Raw genomic sequence first — 22,592 nt, forward strand, 5'->3', positions numbered from 1 at the left:
TTTGAAGTCGGGCGTCTCTCCTTTGTAATCTTCAAAGGACAGGTATCAGCCTAGCGATCGCTCAGTTTTTTTTTACCTTAGACCAATCAAACAGCTATCTTCGTGCTTTCAATTTTGCTGTGACATATTCCAGGGGTGTAGAAAGCGAAGGAGACATAACCCCTGGATATCGAGTATGGGGGCACACACAAGCATCTTTACCTCTAAGAATTAATTTTGTCAAGCGATTAGGTGCAAGACATAGAAGTTGTGACACCCCACAGGTCCATGACGAAGGTAGAGAAATAAACAGATCCCACAGGCCCCTAACAAAGGTACAGAAATAAACAGATCCGACCGGCCCCTGACGAAGGTACAAAAATAAACATATCCCACAGGCCCCTGACAAAGGTACAGAAATAAACATCCCACAGGCCCCTGATGAAGGTACAGAAATAAACATATCCCACAGGCCCCTGACGAAGGTACAGAAAAAAACATATCCCACAGGCTCCTGATGAAGGTACAGAAATAAACATATCCCACAGGCCCCTGATGAAGGTACAGAAATAAACATATCCCACAGGCCCCTGACAAAGGTAGAGAAATAAACATGTCCCACAGGCCCCTGATGAAGGTACAGAAATAAACATATCCCACAGGCCCCTGACGAAGGTAGAGAAATAAACAGATCCTACAGGCCCCTGACGAAAGTACAGAAATAAACAGATCCCACAGGCCCCTGACAAAGGTACAGAAAGAAACATATCCCACAGGCCCCTGATGAAGGTACAGAAATATACATATCCCACAGGCCCCTGATGAAGGTAGAGATATAAAAGATATCATAGGCCCTGATGAAGGTACAGAAATAAACATATCCCACAGGCCCCTGATGAAGGTACAGAAATAAACAGATTCCAAAGGCCCCTGAAGAAAGTAGATTTATAAAAGATCTCACAGGCCCCTGACGAAGGTACAGAAACAGTTAGGATCTATATGTACATTCCATAATCCGCTATTATACAGAATACACTGGGTAGCAAACACACAACGCTACACCAGATAGGTTTAGACAAACACACGCAATGCTACACCAGATAGGTTTAGACAAACACACACGACGCTACACCAGATAGGTTTAGACAAACACACACAATGCTACACCAGATAGGTTTAGACAAACACACACAATGCTACACCAGATAGGTTTAGACAAACACTTGTTGTTTATCTTTCTTGAGTTACAGCAGTATTAGCACCTTACACACAATAGAGGTTTAATATAACTATCACAATTTATCAATCAAGTACGTACTTCATTTATAAAAAATTTGTGACAAAGCAAATAGTCATTTGCTGCATTTATGATTGAATGCATATTAAACCTGAACTACTTCAAATTCAGTTTTGCGTTAAATTCTTCACAAAAAGTATCTATGGTTATAACAAAAATATTGCATAACAAAAAGTAACAAAACTTGCAACTGGAAAAATATCAAAACTTAAAACAAGAGCGACATGCATTTGTAGATGTGGATGTAATTCCTAATGCAAGCTAATGCTCAGTTGTACTGTGAGCATTGTAAAGTTCACAACAAACGGTGTTCCAGGAATCAAGATAAACGTTGAGGACTTCAAGCCATGGTATAATTTAAATCTATCAACACCTTAACAACTACCAATTGAACATTTCATCTGGCAACAGACATTTTTAAAACACAGGAGACGAAGATATCTTGAAGCTGTCCAATTGTCCATGATCATTTATTTTGTGGATATCTTCTGTTTCATTTTCCTCAAAATTCTGAGTCTGTTCAATGTTTGCTTCAAATCTACATACAGCAGGGGAAGAATTCTGGGAGTCTTGATCATGGTTATTCACACTGTTTGTAACTGTCTTGGTGTCCTTTGATGAAGGGTGACTAACACTTATAGCACTTGACTCTTTCCTTTTTGTTCCTTCTTTTGACCTGGATCTAGTAGGTTGTTCTTGACCTTGCCTTGTTCTTGACCTTTGACCTTTGTTGTTGATATTCAACACAGCACTTGTTGTTGTGAGCTGGTGCTTCTGTAGCCGTGATGATTGACGAGTTGATTCTTCATCTTTGTTGCTGATAGAAGCTGACACAACTGTTGCAGCACTAACAGCAGCTGCTTGGGAAGTGGATTTCTGCGGGGCGGTCATTTGACCTCCAATTGGCACAGACATGGAATTAGTATGATTATAGGAGTTATCCAGTCCTTTAGATTTAATAGGTTTTGTTTTTTCTTCGGCTAAAAGTCCACTAACAAATGAGAAATGATCCCTATTACTGGAGTCAGATTTAGTATCATGGTTTAATGTGACTGATGGGACATTCATATCAGGTAGGGTCAATCGTACAGTTTGACCTTGATGAGGCAATAAGACGACCTCTGTCTCCTTAAAATGTTCCCGGGTAATTTTCTGATCCTGCATATTTTCTCTTTGCTTCAATTCATCATCAGACTTTGTGTCCATTTCCTCTTGTTCTGTGACTTCAGGTACATCTGCGTCTATAAACGCTATCTCATCACTAAGGTGACGACTGTGAGTGGGTGTCGGCTCATCCAGCTCCGAGCTGAGACGTCGAGTCAAGGGATGCAACTGATCTGCTTTCAGCTTGGCAGATGAAGGTCGTCCTGAGGATGCATTTGGATGTGCAGATTTGTTTGTGTCCCTTCGCCTCTGCTCCCCTGTCAAGAGAAATTTGGTTTAATATCAGGGATATCAACACAAAATATAATGAAAATTAAAATTAAGTCAAGTTAAATCCTGATTTTATGATAAGAAAAGGCTTATTATACTTTTAATGAAGATTTACAAAGTTGCTGAGTGTATGAAGAGTCTACTGTATATGAATAATGATGAAAAATCATTCACCTGTTCAGTCAATTTAAAATAATGCCGCCTGCAGTGAATTTGCGATTTTTTGTTATTTTTTTTTTACATTATCAGCAAATTTTACATTATCTGCAAAAAATGTAAAATTACTACAACACAGCTGATATTTTGTTTCTATCCTCAATAGTATATCAGATAGATAAATTTTACAAATTGACATCACAGCAAATAAATCAGCCAAATCTCAGTCTTACGTTTCTGTTTTGCTATGGAGACGGCCTCCTCAGGGGTGACCTTGGAGTTGACCTTGTGACTAGAAATATGATCGTAAGCTGGTGGCGGGGTTGTTTGTGAGTGTGCCTTCGTGTCTTTCTCCTTCTGCAGCCTTACTTCCATCAATTGTCGCTGCTGCTTGACCTCTTGTTCTAGTACATGTAGCTGTCGCTCACTCTGATCTACTGAACGGGTCAAATCCTGTAAAAAGATAGATCAATGAGCCAAATTCCAAAACGTGGGGTGTATGTGTGCTCTCACTAAAAGTACCACAGGAACAGTGTGTTGGATACCTATGAAAGTGAATAACCCCACAAATATTCAAGGATCAATGAAGTATTATGTAATCTACCAGTTGTGTAATTTTACGACTTCAGTACCTAAGTGTTTCATTCCAACACGACCCTGTTAGACCAATTTAACTAAACAGTATACATGTATTTTCTTTATCAAGGTGTGCTAAGGGCATTTAAAAGGATCTCAAAGCATGCCAAAAAGTTCTGAACTTCATCACATTCTCATAAGACATGTATGATTGTCTCCCTTCTGCATCACCGAAATTTCAGTTGGGCTTACACGGAAGTTAAGCTTGATGCAAAACAGTTTGTTGCTAAAATGCATGGTCAGTTCTCCACTGCAGCCATAGCCCATCATAGTTTTGAACTTTACGTCACAAGAAAAGTAAGTCTTTACATTTTTCTCTATATATCTCCATTGTAATTGAACAAGTAGTTCCATTTTGATTTTAACCAATACCTGATAAAAAAAATGTAATTATTTCTGTACAAAGTTTCACTGAAATCTATGACATGCAGGGTTAGATAAAAACTATTTCACTTGGTAGTCCACAGGAATAGTTGATTTGCAAGTCCTTTGTTAACGCAATTACTCAAAGATAAGGGAACATCTCGAGCATGAAATATAAATACAGTATTAATTGAATGTGGTGTCCATGAAATTACTTTTACTGTGATAAAGTATGGTGAAGTTTTAGGAAAATTTGGATGATTATCATGCAATATGTAATTTTTCCAAAAGGAATATTCTTTTTTCATAATTTATGTAAATCAAGTGATATCCTATCTGAAATGTAACAATCTCAGACTAAAGGATTAGTGTTAGTGTCGAACATTTGGAATGCAGTACTTTAAGAATAGTCTGCATAGGCATACAGACTGACAGCTGACACCCTGATTTCAGTTATATGTTAATATATGTGTAGAAATAAATCATTTATAGACAGCATTGAGACTGGCAAAATATATATTGCTTGAGGCACCAACATCTAGTTTAGGTTAAGTAGGATCACTGATCTATTTGGCCTTATCTACCTGTAACTTATCTTGTACAGCTACTGAGTTTCTTCACTTCCTGGACTTGGTGTTACTTAATCGTAATTTGTCCTGTAGTGCTGACCCAAGGCTACTAATTTTCTTCACCTCCTGAACTTGGTGTTACTTACCCGTAACTTGTCCTGTAGTGCTGACCCAAGGTTACTAATCTTCTTCTCCTCCTGGACTTGGTGTTACTTACCCGTAACTTGTCCTGTAGAGCTGACCCAAGGCTACTAATCTTCTTCACCTCCTGCACTTGGTATTACTTACCCGTAACTTGTCCTGTAGTGCTGCCCCAAGGCTACTAATCTTCTTCACCTCCTGGATTTGTGTTACTTACCCGTAATTTGTCCTGTAGTGCTGATCCAAGCCTACTAATCTTCTTCACCTCTTGGACTTTGTGTTACTTAGTGTTACTTACCCGTAATTTGTCCTGTAGTGCTGATCCAAGCCTACTAATCTTCTTCACCTCTTGGACTTTGTGTTACTTAGCCGTAACTTGTCCTGTAGTGCTGACCCAAGGCTAATCTTCTTCACCTCCTGGACTTGGTGTTACTTACCCGTAATTTGTCCTGTAGTGCTGACCCAAGGCTACTAATATTCTTCACCTCCTGGACTTGGTGTTACTTACCCGTAACTTGTCCTGTAGTGCTGCCCCAAGGCTACTAATCTTCTTCACCTCCTGGATTTGTGTTACTTACCCGTAATTTGTCCTGTAGTGCTGATCCAAGGCTGCTAATCTTCTTCACCTCTTGGACTTTGTGTTACTTACCCGTAACTTGTCCTGTAGTGCTGCCCCAAGGCTACTAATCTTCTTCACCTCCTGGATTTGTGTTACTTACCCGTAATTTGTCCTGTAGTGCTGATCCAAGGCTGCTAATCTTCTTCACCTCTTGGACTTTGTGTTACTTACCCGTAACTTGTCCTGTAGTGCTGCCCCAAGGCTACTAATCTTCTTCACCTCCTGGACTTTGTGTTACTTAGCCGTAACTTGTCCTGTAGTGCTTTACCCGTAATTTGTCCTGTAGTGCTGACCCAAGGCTACTAATCTTCTTGACCTCCTGAACTTTGTGTTATATTACTTACCCGTAATTTGTCCTGAAGTGCTGACCCAAGGCTACTAATATTCTTCACCTCCTGGACTTGGTGTTACTTACCCGTAACTTGTCCTGTAGTGCTGCCCCAAGGCTACTAATCTTCTTCACCTCCTGGACCTGGTGTTACTTACCCGTAATTTGTCCTGTAGTGCTGATCCAAGCCTACTAATCTTCTTCACCTCTTGGACTTTGTGTTACTTACCCGTAACTTGTCCTGTAGTGCTGCCCCAAGGCTACTAATCTTCTTCACCTCCTGGATTTGTGTTACTTACCCGTAATTTGTCCTGTAGTGCTGATCCAAGCCTACTAATCTTCTTCACCTCTTGGACTTTGTGTTACTTAGCCGTAACTTGTCCTGTAGGGCTGACCCAAGGCTACTAATCTTCTTCACCTCTTGGACTTTGTGTTACTTACCCGTAACTTGTCCTGTAGTGCTGCCCCAAGGCTACTAATCTTCTTCACCTCCTGGATTTGTGTTACTTACCCGTAATTTGTCCTGTAGTGCTGATCCAAGCCTACTAATCTTCTTCACCTCTTGGACTTTGTGTTACTTAGTGTTACTTACCCGTAATTTGTCCTGTAGTGCTGATCCAAGCCTACTAATCTTCTTCACCTCTTGGACTTTGTGTTACTTACCCGTAACTTGTCCTGTAGTGCTGCCCCAAGGCTACTAATCTTCTTCACCTCCTGGACCTGGTGTTACTTACCCGTAATTTGTCCTGTAGTGCTGATCCAAGGCTACTAATCTTCTTCACCTCTTGGACTTTGTGTTACTTAGCCGTAACTTGTCCTGTAGTGCTGACCCAAGGCTACTAATCTTCTTCACCTCCTGGACTTGGCCTGATTTGTCCAAGACTTCTGACCTGTTCAAAATGTAGCAATGATAATAAATGATAATATCAAACTGTCTTACCATGGTGAGCTGTAATCAGATATAATGTTCAGGAGCTAGGCACCCACACCATAATTAAAATACGACATTTTAACTGAAGGAGAAACAGTTCAAAATGAAAAAATAAATCATGAAATGCTTCCCTGAAAGATTTACTCAATGTTCTCTTCCAAAACAGCATTAATTTAATAGCAATTGTAACCTTAGCTTTGACCTTGGAACTAAAATAAGAACTAATCTGAGGTGCTCTCATACCTGACCTTTACCTAAGTGGAGAGAGATGACACCGAATTGGGATACACATGGATCATGTTAGATGTCCTTTTCCCCTTCCCAGACAAATAAAGGGGATATAATACTTTCAACTGAAATATACAGTATCTCAAAATTGTATTTCTCTGATATAGGGTCAAATATAGGACCCTTATTTAGAATCCTATTCTGTTGATTATCTATTACTTACTGGAACTGTGAGATGACGGAGGCATAGATCCCCGAGGATGCTGATGCTGTACAACTGCTGTCATGTTTGTACTGATTATTGGTGGTATCTTCCAAGTTAACAACAGTTATTGGCACTTTTACAAAGTCAGCATCACTGAAAAAGATTACACGTAGTTGGACTTAAAATAAAATTCATAATTAACACTGGCAATATTCAACATGGAAACACAGATGGACGAGCAGTAATCCGATGCCAGGATACTCCTCTAAGGTAGCAGTGTACAGTAGTGTACGGTGGCCATGGTTGATATTTTTGTACAAAGAATAACCCCTGTAATATTACAGGCATCAAAATTTTTAAAAAAAATCAGCAATAAAATTTGCATATACATGATGAAGTGGACTATGTGGGCTTCATAATTTTTTTATTTTTTTTTAATTTGGTTTGAGACTACAGTTTGGCCATTTACAAATCTGTGTCTACACAACAAATGCTAGCTTTTCATTTAGTCTATTTTTGTACTCGGCACATGTGTTAATATTGTGAAAAGTCCACCAGAATAACCAATGCTAAAAAGTGAGTATTTCTGTTACCGAGTAGGTGATATGTAATTTAAGACATGTTTTGTGAAGAAAATTACTACCTGCAGAGGTCAAATTTGGGGTTAAAAATCATGTTTTTTGTTGCATTTTTTGGTGTTTTTTTGTTGGGGTAACCATGGTTTTCACAAGTCCCAAATCTGGGGAAAACACTTTTTGAAAACAAAATCATTCTTCTAAAAAAACTGTATTCAAAATGTAGTTTATAAATATAAATATATATATGTAGGTGTGTTGTGCAAGATGAATTCACTATTCATGTTTATCTGAGACATGCCCTTTCTTTTTAGGATCAGGCCATTTCTACCCAATGTTGTTGTGAGGTGGATAAAAATTAAGGTATTGCTTGTGCTTCCATTTACCATCAAAAACAATTAAAACTTATGAAATTCCTGAGTGCTACATAAATAAAGGCAGATTTGACTCCAATCTGAACTTAATCTTCGCCTTTGTATATAATATATAAATGCTGACCAAATTTTATCAGAATCTGGTTAGTATGTTAATTAAATATGTATGGGTTTGACTTAACTACATCAATGCCTTCATTAGCTTTTTCATATTTTGCCTTCTCCCAAGTTTCATCCTAATTGAATGGTATTTCAGTAAGTTACAAACACCAAAGCTTTAACAGACCTGATGGAGGTTTCTAAACATTTTCTTCAGGTTGGTATGTATGGATTATGAAAAGTTTTTGTTACACAACCAATAGGTGTTTCTATGTGATGTTTCGATGATTAGTACGGTATGTACTCTATCACCTTCATCAGACAAATGACAAGTGAAGCGTATGCACGCAAAGGTGTAAAATGTGTACGAGTTGTCATGTCACATGTACAATAGTTGTTATATATGTATTGAAATGACTCGATTCAGATATGCTTTGTTTAATACTTGGTCATAGATGTGCGAGATTTTGTGGACAACTCGTACACATTTTACACCTTTGTGTGCATACTCTTCACTGGTCATTTGTCTGATGAAGGTGACAGTTTACATACGCTTCCCTGGTCATTTGTCTGATGAAGGTGACAGTTTACGTACGCTTCACTGGTCATTTGTCTGATGAAGGTGACAGTGTACATACGCTTCACTGGTCATTTGTCTGATGAAGGTGACAGTTACATACGCTTCACTGGTCATTTGTCTGATGAAGGTGACAGTTGACATACGCTTCACTGGTCATTTGTCTGATGAAGGTGACAGTTTACATACGCTTCACTGGTCATTTGTCTGATGAAGGTGACTGAGTACATACCATACTAGTCATCAAACGTCACATAGAAACACCTATTGGTTGTGTAACAAGAACTTTTCATAATAAGACCTGATGGAAGCTTTCCATACCATAATACATCCATCCAATATTTATTGATAGGCACATGAAAAGGGATTTAACATCAGTGACACACCACAGAGGTTGCAGATCAAATTTTAACTGATTATTTGCAAATTTTGTTTATAACTGATAATTAGTCCAATGATATTATTTATTATTTAGAATATTATAAACAATCATTACTTATTATGATTTTAAGCAGTTTTCTCATCATATTTAAATCCAACTTCATCTACGGGTAACTCACCCTCAAGCGTCTACTAGGTCAATGACCATCGTGAATAATTAACTTATTGCCAAATACTATCTTGTTTAAGCTTACTCTTTGTTGAGTTTGTAGAAACCAAAATCAAAATTATGTGTGGATCTGTTTGGCGTGTTGGAGGAGGTGCACAAAAGAAAGTAGAAGTCCTCCCGGCCTTGTGATGGTAGCGACTTCAGCATGGTGTGGTGGAGACTCCTCTCTCGCATAGAAAGCCGGGCTGCTGTGTTCCTTCGTGAATGGTACCATCCAACAATACACTGAAAGTATAAAATACTTACATCAGGAAAGTGAAAAAGATCTTCAAAGCTATTTCGGGAGTTTCCCTGTTAATTTTGGATAGTCCACCTTCCTCCTATCAGGATAATTTGACAGCGTATTGCAATCACTTCAACCCAATTTCTCTACTAGTGTACAATGTTAGATATTTTCAATGCTTTTTTGTAGCACAGAAAATGTGTAACCAATGAATATATATATTATATTTTAAACAAATTCATATCATAAAACTGTTCAAAGGGAAATGAACATATTAACAAGTTATCATGAAGTTATCAGTTCCAGCTGCTTACTTTATGAGATATGTATTTTGATCATTTTGATAGAAAACTGACTTCAAATTTTTATTTTTTTTCATTTTGTATGGTGTCATTGTAACAGCCAGGGTCATATGTCATAATGAAGATGGGTTTCTAGATGGACACCAAGAAAAAAAAAAGATTGAGAAAAGATAAGAGATCTGAAGATTCATTTTCTTTTCTTCAATGTCCCTGAGGTGAAGCAAAAGACACAGAAGAAAACCTGGCCTATTCTACATAAGGCGTCACATTATTGCCTCTTACAATACCATGCAGAGAAATACAGCAGGCCCATTTTTTCCCCTGAACCTGCATGGGTTGTAAATCATGATAAAAATGTTATTGAAATTCAAAGCAGTGGCAGCATATATACAACAACAGTTGTAGTGGTAATACAGCAGCCTATGCACCAGACAACATACCTTTTCTCCATGCTTTTTTATCTGTTCTGTGATGCATTTCTGTAACTGATCTTTTCTGGAAAGAGCAGTGCTCCTCTGCAGCTCATGACAAGAGTAAATGTCTGAAATAGCAAAATAATATAAACATTACATTGAACCACATGTGTCATATTTTCTTCAAAAAAAAGAAACATCATCATCGTGCAGACATCGAAAACACTTCAACTTTAACTTGCTCATTTCTAATAAACCATTTTTATTTCCAAGATCACAAGCAGAATTTAGGTTAAGGGGAACGTCAAAGGTACCACTGCACAAATTATAATCATGAAAAAGAGTGATTTCCCCCAATATTATACACAGAAAATAAAGCAGGAGTTTATCAATCTGGCTTAGAGGTACTTTCCTGGGCAAGGTATCCTTTCAATTTTTGATAATAGTTCTGTCTTCATGAACATGGTTTAGGCACTTGGCAGGAATTCAATTAGCTATCCGAAAACAGTCGGCATATTTTGATATTTTATACTTAAGACGCACCAACATATGTTCTTATTACTATGTACTAGATTATTATATATACCAAGCCATCCTTCCATCCTGTTGTGGGATATACATGTTTCTATGCTCCCCAAACACGGTGCAGATATACACACCTGTTTCAGTGTTTGTATCCTTGACATGGACCCTAGCCTATATCCACAGTGTGTGATACATGTGTGGGGTATGCTGAAGTGTGTAATGCATTCTGCTTGTTATGGGTCTGTATGTCCAACAGCTCATTTATAAATCATGTCACACTATACTATACAGAATGAGAAACATATTCCCAAACTAAGACCTTATTTCAACCACTATAGGCAGGACGATTAGGTTATAAGTGTCTTCTCTTTGTATGAAGTTGGAATATCGGATATTGGGTGAGCATAAATAAAGTTAACTCAGTGCTGAGCACTATTTATTACAAGACAATTAACCAATACTTAACACACAAGTAATGTTTTACTCACAAAGCTTTGTTTCAACCTTGTAGTTGTTTATCTGAGAATCACTGATGGTGTCCTTCACAGAGTGGCTTACTTTACCAATCAGAAGTCCCTCCTGCCAACAGAAGAGCATTAATTATACATATATATATAATATTTCATTTGGAAATCAAATTCTACCATTAAATTATGTTATGCTAATAAAAAGCCCAACTCTTCTGAACTTCATGTATTAGCAATGATAAGCCCTTTTGATTTCTAATCATAAATCCATTTTTATGTACATCATTGCTAACCATATCATATGGTTATAGCAATGATGTACATAAAAATGGATTTATGTTAAATATTATTTAACAGCGACAATTTTGTGTAAGGCCTCGAGCTCACTCCAGTATATCAAGGCTACGTTCAATTTTAAGCCAATTTCTTGTTAACATACATATTACAGGGTTAAGCAAATGCTTTGTGATATGCCAAACATATGTACCCCTTTGCTTATTGATAACCAGATGTATGCCAGTGATAAAACCATTTATGTTAAAGGCCATCCGCAGCTCAGTATATAACTCCACCCCTTGTTAAATATATTACAAATTATATACATCATAAGCCCAAACTCTGTATATATAGCCTGCCCCTATTTGCCTAATGTTGAGGTCGAATGAGTGTATTGATAAACGGAAATAGGAAGTACCTCCCTAGTTGAAAATCCAATGTAGAGAGACAGTATATATCACAATTTCCACATAATCTAATGTTAAATCTTAAAATGATGAATACAGTATGTTTATTATTGACAGAACAATTACTATGTGTATATGGTTTTATTATAAAATGTTAATTTTTAATCCTTTATAGATAAATATTACTTTACACAATTTCAGCATTTATTAAATTGATATACATTAATGCAAAACTAATCTATGGCAGTATTATTTTTATTGACAATATTTGCCGAATTGTTTCTTTCATTTATTTTTTTTCAAAATTCACTCCTATTTACATTAATTTCCATTTAAAATCCATGCAGACAACCTATATCTTTTTTGTGGCAGAACATTTTCTTTACTTCAAAGCAATATAACTACAAAATTTGAAGAAATTCAACTGAGAAATGACGATACAAACCTATTACCTTAACTGATTTTTGAACAATTAATGGGTTTTTTTCCTTCAAGACGATTCATCATTTGGAAATATGTAATATCAAAGTTTTACTAATTTATACACATTTACAATTGTACATATGTATATAGTGTCGCAACATTTCAAGACCAACTTTACAAATTCCCTTCGTTAAGTTTTGACTGAATGAGCGATTTGTATTGTTTACCTGTACAACAATGTGTGACGAAATTGTATATTTCTTATGTCACTCAGTCATAGCTTAATGGAAATTGTTTCTGAGATGAGTAATAACTACTGCTACCCAAATGCAGGATTATTATACACATTTGTGCAGTTGTGCCTAATGCAACATGTTATATGCAGAGGTACAATCAAATATAAATAATGATATTTCACTTTGATAATAATCAAGCATGAGTGACTTCCTCTGTCACACATACATTTGTTTTGTTACCATATGTATCATGAAAAATGAATCAAAACATCAGTCTGTCAGTCAGAAATATAATTATTAAAAATCGTGATCACTAACAGATGAATTCATTCCAGTGCATGATATCGATCGCACGTAAGATTCAGACACATATAATCGTTTTCGATACGTGATATGCCCAAAATGGCATCGGCTTTATCCAGTAACTGTTTTGTGCCAGCTGATGAGTCAGTCGACCTGTCACTGTCAGCTATGTCAGGAATCTAAATTGCGTACAATCGTGAATAAAGCTAAACCCATTTGATTTCATTCATATGCAAAAATTGCTGATAAATTCCCAATAATGAAAAGTTCATTTTGCATATACCTGATCACCAGAACAACGAGACTGATCATAAAATAGTGAAGCAAGCACTGGTCCTGAAATTATTGCCGCCATTTTTGTCTCATCTTCCTCATTTTCACTTCCGCTTCCTGTTACGACGATCTCTCGGGTATTTTACTGCTGACGACTCGGGCGTACACACGACGAGTATAACTTGTTAATTTATTCAAAGCTAATTAATAGTGGTAAAGAATACATAAAAAGACACACTTGTTCTAATGAATAAGACACCAATGCAACGTAAACATAACACCGGCTGAAGGTAGAGACTAAAAGTAGCTCGTTTCCCGGTAACAGAATCAACCGGATTTTAATAGACCCGTTGATGATTAAAAACTTTATTTTTAGAAAAAACATTCCTTTAAAAATAACACAACTGATAAAGTTGCCTGATTTAAAAGACATTGAAATTCGAATCAGGACTGGTGGCGCACCAACTTGGTGGTGGATGGAAAGGCTGCTATAGCGCTATGACATGTAGAAATGAATGAGCATGGAATAGCAATTATGCAAAATTAAAAAAAAAAAATAGTATCGGACTTGAACAATGTTAACAGCCTTAGAAATCAAATACCTCTTAAAGTACTAGCACGGAATGGTATTACAAGTCCGCGTTATAACAGTAGTGAGATATTGTCAAGTCCCCGATAATTATTTTGGGGCTGACTAGATATAGGCAATCGATACTGGGATTTTCATCAGAAAATAAAGCCAGTGTTCTAGGAAAATGTGAAGTATTTTTCTTTTGTAACTTTCCAGTAATTTAAATATTGAGTAAAAATCCATTTATATGTTATGTATAGATAGAGACACTTGAAAAAGTAAAATACCAACACTGGTACATCTAACTTCACTTCGTGCAACATGCATGACATGGCTCAGACCACAAAAAAAGGAAATAATAATAATTGGGAAAATTTAATAATGCATGTGCATGATAGAATACCGATGATTAGCGACTATGACTTAACAAGATTTTTGTTTATTCAAGATACAATTAGTGTTGAAGTTCCCTCAGCACTTGAGTAGGATAAAGAATGTAGTAAGATTGTGTGAAGAGATATCTACCAATGTAATTGAGTTGTGGTATTTTACTCCCTGTCATTACAACACACACATTGTCCTTCAGTATACAAACACTGAGAAACTTCGATACGATATTTGTTGCCTTTAGTACTGAGTTTGATATAGAGCTATTTGATAATTGCACTCTTTTTCAGATTACAATATGATTCAAATATAATACTTGGAGGAATAAAATGCATTTAAACGCACATATACGTATATCTGAGAATATATTACCCCAGTCACAATGAACTAAGAATTGTATCATAGACGAGTAATGGTTTTTAATGTGTCATGCTATTTTTGTACATAAGTCTATTGTTTAAGTATGAATTTACTGTTATGTTCTTGTAACTCTTCAAATTGAAGAAAATAAAGAAATTATAATATAGCAACTGTTCCCTCATTGGACACAGAAATAGTAAATGTGTTGCCAAGGGGAACATAAGAAATCTATTATTTTCTAGATATAATATCTGAACGTTGTGGGAGAAAAAAGTCGCCAACTCGTGATGGTCAATTATCGTGTTTATATAACTGGACAGAGACGTATATATTACATTTTTATTTATGTAATGTATGTCTCTGAATTGGAGTAAGTAAATTTTCAAATCGTAAAGACACTCGATATACCAAGGCGGAACAACCGGTTTGACCGTTTATAAATGTAACAATTTCGGGTAGAAATCCTAGCGGACCTGCAAATGTTAATGCAGGCCTTGCAAGACTTTGTCAAGGCTCGCCTGAAAACTAGGTCCGACCTTATTTGATAAACGAACAACAGTGGCCCGACCGGTTTTATCGTTTAAACGAAAACGGCCCTGGTGTCTTTATACAATTTGACCATTAACTTATAGTAGGGGAGACCGGGGCAAGTTGGGACCCGGGTCAGTTCGGTCATTCCTGATATTTTTGGTCTTGAGCAAATAGTTCAGTTAACTGGGCGAGATATTCAAACGGAAAAAAATGGCGAGAAAAACCGATGTATTAAATTACTAACGTTAAAGGAGAGATAAGAAAGAAAATCAGTCATATATATTTGCGAATTTTCAGTGAACCGACGGTATTCATAAACGCATATAGCATTGATTTTTCGTGTTCAATTTGGGGCTGGGTAGACCCGCGGGCATGTTCGACCCATTCAACACATAGAAAGTCGTGAAACTGGCGGGGGAATCTGACGTTGCATGTTTAATGACGTCAAAACCATGATGATTTCAACATGGGCCGAACTGAGGCCTACACCCAGACCGCCTGTCCAAACTTGCCTCAAGGCGGGGCACGTACTTTGGCCATCAAATCTTCCGACAGACAAAAAATCTTCATTACGGCCCCGGATATGTTTGCCCATTTTTTTTTATGAACGGCATGGAATTTCTCTTCAAACTGGTGAATGTCTTAAATGGGTTGACGAACTTGTCCCGGTCTCCTCTGCGGTAACTCGAGTTACAAGTGAAAAATGTTAACCAATACCAGAGACGTATAATACATTATACGTCTCTGCCAATACCAACCACCACTCATTGTGGAATCTATTATCATGACATTACCAGACCATTTCCTATCCACATGGAAATCAGTTGAACTTCCATATTGACAGTGTAACCGTAACGACTATTTAGAGAGTTTTATGCTTCCACCGGGGATCGAACCCTTGACACCCAGCTTCCCAGTCCGCCACTCTACCATTGAGCAGCAGCTAAACGGTAATTCCCTCAAGGCGAACCTAGAAGACGACCGTTATCCTACGTACAATTAAAACATGCCACAAATGTAGGCAAAAGAAATATTCAATAAAAAAATAAAGGGAAAATGATGCTATGGTAATAACTTAGTCACGATTTTTTATTTTAATTTATCCTCATGTGCGTCGCAAACTAATTGATTATGAATCCTACTTGACGAACCCCGAACCAGGGCCTGTATTTATTAAAGCGATCTCATGCTCAAGAATGGATTTTGTGCTTTAAAAGCCTTATTTCTTGTTTTAGTTATGAATTAATAAACAACTCTTATTTTGTCAATGATTTGGAGGAAAAATTGAAGAGACTCAAAGCAATTTTCACATTTGACATTTTGATCGTTTAATGAGATTATTTAAGCGAGTTACAAGAAAGTAGGTTTGAGCACAGAATACATGCTTAAGCATGTGAACAGTTCCATGAATACGGGCCCAAATTATTGTCTACGGTACATTTTTACCTCTACAACATTTTCGAGAAATAATAATTTAAAAAACAATATTAATCGACGTAACGTTACACATTTAATCTCACATGTTACTATCATCAAATATTACACGATATAAGGGGTATCTTCATGTCTTTTCCAAAAAAATATAATCGAGTTATCACTTTTGATTGAATTTCTTATTTATTTATTTTCGAACAAATATTTATTCAGCGTCATGTTTTCCGGAATTTTCTTTCCGTACTCCTCCAAGTTTATTATAACCATGATGTTAATGATAAACAACAGTAGACGAGTAACTTGGGAAGCTCCCTATCTCCGACCTTCATTTATGTGAATGAGTATGTCCTTGTCTAAAGATGATGCCCTTCCACCAAGTAAACGGGATTATTTCAAAAAGCCCGTCGACAGAAATTCGGTAAGTAAACTTTTTACATTTAAGAATTAATCGTTAACGCCACTGACAGCACGTTTACAATGTACGTGCGATGATGCATGCACACGTGGGTTTCGATTTTTAGTGTGATTTTAGTATTTCATCATAATAATGAATTCATTCATATATTAATTAATTCATTCACGTATTTATTTGCCATAACTGCTCATGATTAGTAATCTATAATCTACACATGAAGTAATTTGTATGTAAAAAAACTACTTCAGCATTTGATTATTTACCAAGTCAATGGGCAGATCATAATACAGTTGTTACGGCAGTAGCTAGGCCGATGAAATTAAAGCTTCCGATAAAGGTAAAACAGAAAAAATATAGGCTACCGGCTTCTAAGTCTTAATCTGCCATCACAGCTGTATTGTGTAAAATTCTTATTAAAATATCAGATTCACAAATGTGAATGTTCACTCTGAATAATTTCTATCATTAAGGCATTTGATGGATGATGGTTTATGCTCCCACCCTTCACAGGCGTGTCTCCCGCTTCAACAGGGAAAGATCAGCTTGTCAACCCCTAGGGGGAGATAGCCTCGTGCGGATAAGCACGTGTTCAATTGTGACGTCATTAAAATGCGTCACTGGTAATTGTGACGTCATCAAAAGTGAATGACGATATTCCTACCCCACATGTGTTTTTGTTTACACTACTGTCGGTGGAGTTGTGACTGAAATAATAACATGGGCGAAAAATAAAAATCCCCTACCTTAAGGGTATAACAGAGAAATCTCCAACCCTCTGAATGATTTTTATACGACCATCAAATTTGACGGTAGTATTATGGTATGGCGTTGTCCATCCGTCCGTCCGGCGTAAACTTTGTTTGTCCGGCAATTTCCTCCTACATTTTTCGACCGATCTCTTTGAAATTTGGTATACATTATAATAATGATATGAAGTTGTGTCTCCCTTTAAGGTATTTTTATCAACGATTATTTTAAAAGTTATTGCCCTTTGTTCATTTCAGTATTTGATTTTTGTCCAGAGAATCTCCTCCTGCATTTTTAGACTGATCTCTTTGAAATTGGTATAAATCATAATCATGATATAAAGTTGTGTTTCCCTTAAAAGAAATTTGATTCGACAATTTTTTCAAAAGTTATTGCCCTTTGTTCATTTCAGTATTTGATTTTTGTCCGGCAATCTCCTCCTACATTTTTTAACGGATCTCTTTGAAACTTAGTATACTTTCCGAAGAAAGTGATGTCATTAAAATGCGTCATCGGTAATTGTGAAGCCATCAAAAGTGAATGACAATATGCATACCCCATATGTGTTTTGTTTACAAAAATGGCAGACTACTGTCAGTGGAGTAAGTTCAGTGACTGAAATAAAAGGATAGGACAAATATAATCATCCCCTACCTTTAGGGTTTAACAGGTTGTATTTCCCTCGACTGAGCCTCGGGTTAGACAATCAAAAAACATTACCCCACAGGTTGGAGATTTCTCTGTCACATCCTCAAGATGGGGAAAGATTCTATTAATCACCAGTGAGTGATAAGTAATTACTATTAGTTGCTAGTGTCTGTCTAAGGTCCTGTGTTCAAAATTTGATCAACACATTGTAGTATACAGGTAACCTTGTAATATACAGTCAAATCACTTTCTGCTTACTGACATGGCCACTAAATATAGTAAAGTAAAGTATAGACATTTGTTAAATTGGCACCGAAGGTTGGGCTCAGGTAATTTAATAATTATGAAAAAACTGAGCCTTGCTCTCACATTGGCATCACTTTTATACCACTGGACAGGTTCTCTCCCTGATGGAGACAGTTTGATATAACTAGCTGATGCTTACTTCTAACTCGGCTGGGGAGATAACATTTCTCTTTTAACCTCCAGAAGAGCGTCATAATGATGACCTATACATTGTAGCTCTGTCATAAGATACGAGAATTCAGTTGCTCAAGGATTACTGAATCCGAGGATGTCATTTAATCATCACCCTTTACTAACACTGGACGTTTTGGTTTTGGTTTCCTATAATGACTCAAAATTTCTTTTTCTAATTACCAATAATTTGAATTTAATTCTTTCTTTTTTGTATAACACATTTCCATCTTTCACAGCTTGCTCAACTATATATATGATCACTCTCACAGGTGATGACAGGTGAAAAAATAGTATATATGTGAGGTTTTTTCTTTAGCTCATTCACCTGCGGGTAGTGTAACCATGCCAACAACAGAAAAAAACCCTCCAAAGGCTGTAAATGCACACAATTTAACATCAAAACAAAACAACAGCTAAATAATGACTAATCTGTATTAAAGGAACATCACGGCAAAGCATATTTTTTTTAATTTAATTTTTTCAAATACTATAAAAACATATCAAGTGAGTCTCCTGATATATATTCATACTTTGAATAATTTTAAGATAATTATCAGGATTTCTACCTGTCTGACGCTTTGTTTAAAGATTTCCCTCTACTAGTGCATTGTAAACAAAATGGAGATGTAATGTGTGTTCTGTTTGAAGTTTGACCTTGCTTCCAACGACATCATTTATAGTGCCACCTCACTTGAACGCTACAGCACAGATACCGCAACATCCACCCCAGACCATTTTATACTCCACCTGGGTTGTTAGAGTTGTGTGGGCAGGAGAAAAAACACTTTCTCTGAATATCCATGCGGTCGGCGACTTCGGGGATCGAACCCCGGCCAACTGCGTGGAAGGCCGTAGTGTTAACCACTCGACCAATCCACCCATAAATGTCCGAGTCATCCAGCGTTTATTTCTGTAATGTGTCTTTGACAAATAAAGTATTTTGAAGAAAAAACCCAGAATATACTTTGTTTGGAAGTAGATCAAAGACATTGGTAGGTTTATACTTGCTAACGTTAACTAATTCAATTTACATTGTAAATGTCCCTTTTAACCTTTCAAGCTTAAAGCTACATGAAGATAGACATAACGTGTCTTGCATTAATGGATGGCTTCCTTAACTTTTATGTTTTTATCTAATTCCCCTATACAGTTTGTCAGCTTACTTTTTATGATAGATAAGTATACACTCTGTGTATATGCTTTTAAAAAAAATGGAAGGGGGATAACTCTGATGTCCTCCAAAGCAGTTTGCTGGTGTGGCTGTTGTTTTGGTCATGAGTTTAATGCAACCTCACAAAGACTGCAGTGACATGTATGATTGATGGCATCTGTACTTGTCTGTGATTTTCAATAAATTAAAATATTTGTAGGGGAGAAGAGAAGCAGTGTTTTACACTAATTTTAATACAATTCATCAAGTTGATCAATTCCTGTTGGCTTTCAGTAATGTTTTCACTTTTAGGAATAATAGAAAGTGTGACGATGGTCTTTCCAAAGAATTCTGAAACATCAGGGAAAAAAAATAAAACATAAATAAACAATTATAGTTAGAGTCTGACTCTGCACCAATCGAAAATTATACAGCTGACATTGCAAATAACTTTCACCTGTCCAGCAATTCAATATCAATACAATTACCCCTGGTATATTTTACATAAAGTGGACAAGTAGTTCCTCAGTAATATTCTGTAAGTTCTATATTTATGTATGACACAGTATTGACATCTCACAATATTAGGAAATATTGTTATTACGCAAAATGTTTGGGATGTGTTGTTTTTTTAATTATCCGAAGGACTTAAAATATAATTCTGGGTTTTTTTGGTTTCATCCTCAGTAAACTTAATGTTTGTAAGCAGGGAAATAATGCGTTTTATTATACAGAGCTTCGCAAGGATCTTAACTTCAACTGTGCTTGCTTGTAAAATTGTCTTAAAAACTTAACTTACCGGGCAGTTAAGGGTTACAGGCTAACAAAAGATAGGGTTCGTTTATGGAAACCTGTAGAATAACACAGTTTAACCTTTTAGGCCTAACACTATCAAATCATCAGAAAAAAATCAGATATCAATTAATCTATAATTCCATAAAAGTTTGAATTAAAATGAAATATATCAAGAACATTGGTACTGTGTTTTGATTGAGAAAAGATAAATCTCAAAATTAATATTCAATCATTAATAATTATGATATTTACTAAATATATTTAGGCATGGACATGAGGAAATTTGCCGTATTTGGGTGAAATGTATATATGGTATATGCAGATTTAACAATAGTCCACCAGAAGTACAGTTTCAAATTATTTTTATTTACTTTTTGCAAGGGAGACAAATTGCGTTAGTCAAAACTTGTACAGATAATTTAGTAAACTGGGTAAATACATTTTGCCAAAGTTTTCATTGTTTTGGAGAGTTGAATTGGAACGGTCACCTTTTATAATTCTATTACTGTAAATGCTACTGATAAAATATATCTTGTTTGTTTGTGTAGACAGTGCACTATTAATTTAAAATCGTCAAACATGATCAACTCCTTTTGTTGATGATACATGTATATATATTCATGCAGTGTTAATAGTATTCTCAGAACTTACAATGTACACTTACTAACAACCCTATAACAGCTAGATTAACCAGTTTCTGAGAAGGGCTGATATGAGCTAGTCCCTCGGAATGTTTTATACTACATAATAAACATAATATTCATGTAGAAGACTAGAATTAAGTGTAATTTGTTTGGTTATAAGTATCAATTATATATATACTGAAAAGTAGAAAAAAAAGTTGCCTCATATCTGTCGTAGAATTTAGAATTTACATGCCAAATTAAGACAATTGGTCAAAGAGATACTTAGGAGTTATTAATATTTATAGACCTGCTTAAAATTGTATAGACAGGAGTCGACACTAACACTAGTCTGTTAGTCCTGGACTAGTTGATTTCATCAAGGACTAGTGAATGACCTAACCTAGCTGGTCCTTTCGACTTGTGAAAAATATGATTATAAATAAGAATATTCCGTTTTAGAAAACTGCTTAAAATATGATAAATTGCATGATAATTGTCAACATTTTCCCAAAACCTTTACCATATTTTTATGGCAGTTTTTGTTTTAAGTCCCCTACTTTTGATGTTTTACACTGTAGATCGTGATGTTTCCTTATCAGGAAATCGTGGACTAGTTACAGTGACGAAGGAGTAGTAAATAATCTATTCACCTAGTCCTGTGGACTACCAAGCAAAAACAGTGCAGTGTCTGACCCTGATAGACCAACCCTTTACCAAGAAAACTGTACTTGTACCATATTAAGTGGTTCTAACTCATTTACTCCTGAAATATCATAATGAACTACACTTGTATTCCAACCTTTGAATTGTAAGAGCTCAAATGTGTCTTCAAGGGTGAATGAGTTAAATCAAATCAAGGCAAAGTGTGTAATACTATAATGTAAAACAGGAATAAAAATGAGTAAAAAGTAAACTCTTTTTGCTTACCAGGTACTGCTATACTTGTCATTAAATATCACACACATTATAGGAAGTTACTTCATAGACAACTTTGTATGTGAAGTAAAAGATTAACATAGACCAGTACACTGATTTTTACTGTGATATAGGTTTACCATCAAGTTTGAACACTGGACTCGTATATATAATACAGTCAGCGTAAACATATTTACAACAACCTCATAAACCTTACTAGTGTAGTACATGTCAGAAGCTGCTGTATAACATAGATGTTCATAAATGTCATCGTTAGGAATTCAAAGCGGCCATTATAGCTCGAACCTAAGCCATTGTGCTGATGCATTTATTCTGCAAGGATAAGGTAACCGAAAATAATGGCTGTCGTGAGGTAATTTGTTACCACTGGAAAATTAAGTATTATATATTATGTCATTAAGACATTTAAATTGCTCTACACTTCAATGAACTCCTGTTCTTTTAGTGAAATGATTCATACAAATCTGTGCAGTGATATATGTACAGTCAAACTTTATTTCATCTCCCTGTAGTGAATGTTTGATGTCAACTCGTGTATCTATG

The 22,592-nt window shown here is 36.1% G+C and overlaps 3 protein-coding genes across 4 annotated transcripts in view; 1 reads left to right on the forward strand and 2 right to left on the reverse strand.

The window, feature by feature from the left end:
* Positions 1-97: 97 nt before the first annotated feature.
* LOC110441978 lies at positions 98-4,564 on the reverse strand. The gene is made up of 3 exons (XM_021485313.1): positions 4,511-4,564; positions 3,100-3,320; positions 98-2,697 (listed from the first exon to the last, which is right to left on the reverse strand). Exons 2-3 carry the CDS (start codon positions 3,239-3,241, stop codon positions 1,694-1,696), a joined length of 1,146 nt encoding a protein of 381 aa, XP_021340988.1. The 5' UTR covers positions 3,242-3,320; positions 4,511-4,564; the 3' UTR covers positions 98-1,693.
* LOC110441977 (BRISC complex subunit Abro1-like) lies at positions 3,235-13,236 on the reverse strand. 2 transcript variants are annotated; one of them, XM_021485312.1, is made up of 7 exons: positions 12,980-13,236; positions 11,073-11,163; positions 10,087-10,187; positions 9,147-9,346; positions 6,905-7,039; positions 6,257-6,412; positions 3,235-3,319 (listed from the first exon to the last, which is right to left on the reverse strand). In XM_021485312.1, the coding sequence occupies exons 1-6, from the start codon at positions 13,049-13,051 to the stop codon at positions 6,301-6,303; spliced, it is 711 nt and encodes a 236-aa protein (XP_021340987.1). In that variant the 5' UTR covers positions 13,052-13,236; the 3' UTR covers positions 3,235-3,319; positions 6,257-6,300. The 2 variants fall into 2 exon arrangements, 1 of the variants encoding a protein (XP_021340987.1); XR_002461970.1 differs by lacking the exon at positions 3,235-3,319 and adding an exon at positions 5,384-5,421 and having other exon boundaries at positions 6,243-6,412.
* A 3,294-nt stretch (positions 13,237-16,530) lies between these two features.
* Positions 16,531-22,592, forward strand: part of LOC110441973 (hexokinase-1-like) — a 62,034-nt gene continuing 55,972 nt past the window's right edge. Inside the window, exon 1 of the mRNA XM_021485306.1 lies at positions 16,531-16,670. Coding sequence (XP_021340981.1) covers positions 16,590-16,670 — 81 coding nt within the window. The 5' untranslated portion in view covers positions 16,531-16,589. The remainder of the gene's footprint in view (positions 16,671-22,592) is intronic.

This window comes from Mizuhopecten yessoensis, unplaced genomic scaffold, assembly GCF_002113885.1.
Source record: "Mizuhopecten yessoensis strain PY_sf001 unplaced genomic scaffold, ASM211388v2 scaffold716181, whole genome shotgun sequence".
NCBI classification, from domain to species: domain Eukaryota; kingdom Metazoa; phylum Mollusca; class Bivalvia; order Pectinida; family Pectinidae; genus Mizuhopecten; species Mizuhopecten yessoensis.

What these genes read in the sequence shown, in the direction of transcription:
- LOC110441978 (XM_021485313.1), bottom strand. Translation starts at nt 3,241, where the DNA reads ATGGAAGTAAGGCTGCAGAAGGAGAAAGACACGAAGGCACACTCACAA. An exon ending in CTCCATAGCAAAACAGAAAC is followed by an intron (nt 2,698 to 3,099) that starts GTAAGACTGAGA and finishes TTCTCTTGACAG; the next exon opens with GGGAGCAGAGGCGAAGGGAC.
- LOC110441977 (XM_021485312.1), bottom strand. Translation starts at nt 13,051, where the DNA reads ATGGCGGCAATAATTTCAGGACCAGTGCTTGCTTCACTATTTTATGAT. An exon ending in CAAGGTTGAAACAAAGCTTT is followed by an intron (nt 10,188 to 11,072) that starts GTGAGTAAAACA and finishes TTGCTATTTCAG; the next exon opens with ACATTTACTCTTGTCATGAG. An exon ending in TCCGTCATCTCACAGTTCCA is followed by an intron (nt 6,413 to 6,904) that starts GTAAGTAATAGA and finishes CATTTTGAACAG; the next exon opens with GTCAGAAGTCTTGGACAAAT.